The sequence below is a fragment of the Gekko japonicus genome, unplaced genomic scaffold, assembly GCF_001447785.1.
Source record: "Gekko japonicus isolate JY-2015 unplaced genomic scaffold, Gekko_japonicus_V1.1 scaffold591, whole genome shotgun sequence".
Taxonomy (NCBI): domain Eukaryota; kingdom Metazoa; phylum Chordata; class Lepidosauria; order Squamata; family Gekkonidae; genus Gekko; species Gekko japonicus.
In genome coordinates this window covers 377,289-382,377 of record NW_015171521.1, presented here as the reverse complement: position 1 = coordinate 382,377, position 5,089 = coordinate 377,289, and the positions used below count along the sequence as shown (strand labels likewise).

At 42.3% G+C, this 5,089-nt stretch overlaps 1 protein-coding gene across 1 annotated transcript in view; it reads right to left on the bottom strand.

The window, feature by feature from the left end:
• Nucleotides 1-5,089, bottom strand: part of PI16 (peptidase inhibitor 16) — a 32,119-nt gene that overhangs the window by 12,981 nt on the left and 14,049 nt on the right. The window contains exon 2 of the mRNA XM_015419441.1: nucleotides 1,992-2,210. Coding sequence (XP_015274927.1) covers nucleotides 1,992-2,210 — 219 coding nt within the window. The remainder of the gene's footprint in view (nucleotides 1-1,991; nucleotides 2,211-5,089) is intronic.

Sequence of the window (5,089 nt, the reverse complement as noted above, 5' to 3'; positions counted from 1 at the left end):
GCTTTTGTGGGTTGTTTGGGGGGGTGGGGGGGTGGGTTAAAAGACAAACTCCCCAAAACAGCAGCAATGGTAGAAGCAGGAAAGGGGTAAGTGTGATGTAATGACATTTCACCCAAATAACAGTCTAAGCATTTTCTGCTTTGTTTTGTGAATTTTGGGTTTACACTCTGTGAATGCTCAGATATGCTCAAACTTCCTTGATAGGTAGTCTGGTTAAAAGAAACAACTACTTCTCCCCACCACCACCACCATCACTCCTACACAAAGGCCACAAAACCAGAAGGAGAGTAATTAATGCAATCCAAAAGGACAAGGGAAAGACTGGGCTCCGGCCTGATCATACACAATGATAGCCAAATGATCCTGAGCTCACCTTTCCCTGCCTTGGCCTATTTTGATGGGGAGGTAACTGTAGAAAGAAGGTCTCTCTTTAAAAAGCCATCCTTAGAAAAACATTCAGGGAAAGCCATTCTTGGAGAGCGGTTATCCTCAAGACACCAAAGGACACACACACAGGCATATGGTCTGAAAAAAGGCAACCAAACCAATCTGAGATAGACTGAGCCTGAACATCAAACTTGGAACCATTAAGACGTTTCTTCTATCTCCCTAACATCATAGAGATAAATTGTAGATTTTGGGGAAGAGGATGTGTGCTTAAACCTGTTTAATTTTCTCTGTGCTCAGACGTTGTAGTCTTTTGCTATTCAACTGTGGTTTATTCTTGTGTGTCAATTGTATTCTATATTCTTTAAGAGAATTTTTTCTGAAATTGGAGTCACATGGTCCCTGCACCCATGAAAAAGCCTTATACATCAGCTCACACTTTCTGAACTGTCGGAGAGAACAGAAAGCTCCTGCTCAGCTGAGAGTCTCTTTAACAAGTAAGGTTTCTTTTTTCTTACCCCTCCATTCTAGCACAAACCTCTTCTCCAGAACTTTTCAAAGCCGTTTTCTTACAGTAGATGTCTCTTGGGGGTATTAAAATCCATATCAACTCGACTTTAACTTGATCCTACGCAGTCTTTTATGTTCGTTGCAATGTGCTGGTGAATCTTGTTAAATTAAATAAAATAAAAACGGGTGGTCGCTGTAAAGAAAAAACATGGCAGCCATGGTTTTTTCCACGTCCCCGATTGCCATCAGCAGGGGTGGCCAAAGAAGCTCCTTGCCACTCCACCTCCCTCCAGGAAGCAGAGCGGAGCCCACCCGATTGTTCAGGGGCCTCCAAAAGAGCGAAGCGGGGACGGGCGTCTCGGGACGGCTAAGAATGATTACTTAGGTATGTTAAAAACCAGGCCCCTTATTAAATTAATACTTTTGCTCAGCTTATTTTCCCAAAGAGAACAAGGAGAGAATAAAATGTAAACTTTCTAGGAAAACAGAATACTTCAATACATGTGATCTTTTTGGTAAAAATGTTCCATGTTAGAGATCTTGTTGTTGTTTCAAACTGCTATTCTCTTAAAGGCCAACAGCTGACAGCTCTTACTAAACTCTAAATCTGAGAGGGAATGTGTGGATTCACTGAAAGTTGTCAGCTCCTTGTTGAGGACTAGCAGCTTAAGTAGTGCCTGCTGAGTAAACCCTATAGAAGTCATTTTACCACAGTGGGTAGGTAAAGTTCTCTGAACAGCTACAAAAGATGGCTATCCATTGCACAGGGATTAGATCATTAGTACCAAATAGAGATATCACTAGTATAACACTGACTGGGTGTGTGGGTGTGGGTGTGGGTGTGTACTTTTCCTGAGACAAAGCTGTGGGGGGTGACATTTTGCTGAATATTGGTTATGGTTGAGGACTAAAACGAGGACTTTATGCAGTCAAAACAAGAGACTATACAGCTCCCAGCATTCAGTTGTAGAATGCCCTTTATATTATTCTAGACAATGGGGCCTATCACCATGGAGTTTGTTCTTTTTGTGCAGTTAGTGCCATTTCTCAGTCATTGACCTAATTTCCAATAAGCATGTAATATAGACAGGTACCTGGGTATAATGGCCACACATCTCGCCTTCTGCACATGTCAGTGTGGTCATATTATAATGCTGGTACTCGTCGTACCAGTTTTCCACTGCTGTCTTCACAGACAAGTCACCAGTCATGGCAAAGAGGTTCTCGCCTCGCCAGCCACGCTCCTTGTTGTGTTCCCAGATGCATTTCGTTGCATAGTCTTTGGCAAAAGGTTCCAGCTCTGTATCCCAGCTCTGAAATGAGGACAAACCAAGACATCATCATTACACAGATGGCCTGTTTGTATTTGCCAAGGCAAGGGGTGCGCAGTGCTTACTGAAAATCGGTCAGAGTATCTGGCATCCACAGTGGTCTAGCTGGCCTGGTGCTTCCCCCAAAGTGAGCAAGCACTTCTCATAACAGGGAAAAATGGAGGCCAGGAGTCCAAATAGACTGGGCGTCAGACATAAATAATTTGCACTTTATAGCCATCTAATTACATTTTTACCTCACATTAACTTCTTCAGACACCTTCAGGAAGAGGGAGCAACAGCCACAGGGAACCATCTTAATCTTTTCTGCTGACTGAAAAACAGGGGACTCTGGGCTCTAAATGCCTTTAGCTTCCTTTGCAACTACCAACCTAAGGCAAATCTGACTGCAAATCAGAATGCAGCATCAATGGAAGCTGAAAGTATTTTAAGCTTTGCTTTCCCCCATTTTACTGCTGAATCATTGAGGCACTAAAAGCAGAAGATACTTGCCCAAGATTACACAACTATATAGGAATGTTTATAAACATATATACATATTTAAAGTCATTAACACTGAGGCACCATTTTTAAATAAAACAAAAAAAACCCCTAAACCTGATAAATTTTAAACTGACAGCTGATTTATACATTGTGCAGAATGAAACAGAAGATTCTGGAATGACCACTCCAACCTGCAGTGCCAGTAGAGTCGTCCATTTGTTTAGTGTTGCCCACATATTTTTTAAAAAACTTTTTGAGTGTAATAAACCAGTATTTCAACAAGAAATATTTAGCATAGCCTTCTTCTGCCAGGAAGTTTTTAACAGAGGGGAATATATAAAATATATAGTTCTGGGTATAGTAAACTAGCATCTCAGGCTATAGTCCAGGAGTCCCACAATCTTCCTCTTCATTTGGCATGATGTGCAGAGTGACTCTGAAGCCTGCAGTACAGCAGAGAATAACCCCCCCCCCACTTCCCACTTCCAACCATGTTAGGAGGTATGCGTAGTAAATACGAAGAACTTCTCCCTGCTGAGAAGAGAAAGGCATGCCCAGTTTAACAGCTGTGCTAGGCTAGAGCCAATACAAACATCTGGAAAGCTTGTTACTTAACAGAAACCAACAGCTGCTTGCCAACAGATCCCTCCAGTGCAGTGATAGACAGTCCCTTCTTCTCCAGCTGCGCTCCATAGGCTACTTAGCAGCCGTTGCTAAGCAAGAAAAGAAGAATTTGCGTCCGAGGAGATAAGGAGGGATAGAACTGTTGTCAATAAATAAATGTATGGGGGGGGGGAGAATAATAAATACATACATACATACATACATACATACATAAATGTATGGAGAGGTTTGAATACAGATAAGATACAGAGTCAGGTATTCTTACAGGGAGGTATACATGATTTTAAGCATGGTCCAAAAAAAGCCAAGCAAAGAAACAGACCCTTGACTAACACGCTCCAAGGCACACATGCAAAACTTTCTTGAAGTTAGTCACTTGGCTGGCTGCTTACAAGGCAGAGATGTCATTTATTTAAAGAGGAGGAAAAAGACATTTGCTTTGATGGAGGTGAATGAAACTGTTCTGATTCCACTCCACTTCCAAGCATGAGACTCAAAGCTGATACAGACACAGGGGTCATTTCCTGCAGGAGCGCACAGGAGCGGAGCTCCGGCAATAAAGAGCCCAGGGGGCGGGACAATGCAACAAGCCCCACCCCCTGCTCACAACAGCCCTCAGAGCAAGAAGCAGCCAAGTAAGTTGCAGAGCCCCCCCCCAGCCCCCCCCCCGGTCGAAAACAATCCAGTGGCACCTTTAAAACCAAGTTTTATTCAGGTACAAGCTCTCCCTCCTCTGTGAGGACAGATCTGCACGTCCCCGTCCCCCCCAATAACTAGCAATCCAAAATAGTCCAGTGGAGCCTGAGAGGTGGGTGTTGTGATGTCAGGGGGTGTGGCATATGCAAATAAGTTATGCTAATGAGTTGTGCTAATGAGCCCCTGCACCTCTTTTTCTACGAAATGACCCCTGTATAGACATTACACTTGCCACAGGGACAGGATGCTTGGGATGTGTTTCCCAGCCCACCCCAGCAACACCAGGTTGCTAAGCCATCCCATGAATACAGATAAGGGTGAGCTGGAAATGCAGCAAAATGATGCCGGCTGGGGCAAAAGTAACAGAAATCCATGTCCTTAACTGATTCTTGACAATGTTTTTTCCTCCCTGCACAGTGATTAAATATTGTTATTAATAATAATAATTTATACAGCGCCATAAGCATACATGAAGCTTTACTAAGCTTCATTGTGAGTAAAGCAACTGATTAATTTCTACTTTCTAGGCTGTAAAATGACTGTATTTTAATAGTCTATTCATATTTTGTTTGGTGGAGATTAGACATATTTAAGCTCCTCACAATTCCATTGTATTATAGACAATATCTACATTTTACAATGACAAAAGGCCCAATTACATCAAACTATACTAGCCAGAGGCTCTCCTCTGATTTTTAAACAAAATAAATATTTGGAACTATATTCAGCCTAGACAGGGTCCTGTGTGTATGCTCAGAAGTGTGTCTGCAGGGTCTTTAAAGCCTCTGCGCGTAGTGCACAAATCTGTGGATGTCAAGGAACTTAAACATTTATAGGAGTAAAGGAGGGTATAGCATGGATTTTTTTAGATTTGAACTTTTAAACTCCCATAGGTAACTTTCAATCACAGTTAATTAAATTCTCAAACCAAGGCCTGATTTACATATGCATTAAGAAGAGGTCGTAGAATTCTGAAGTGATAGAGGGACTATTCCAAGACTAGGAAAAAGGCCCATTGTGGAAATAAATACAACGGCCTCTAGAAAGAGGCTCTGGGC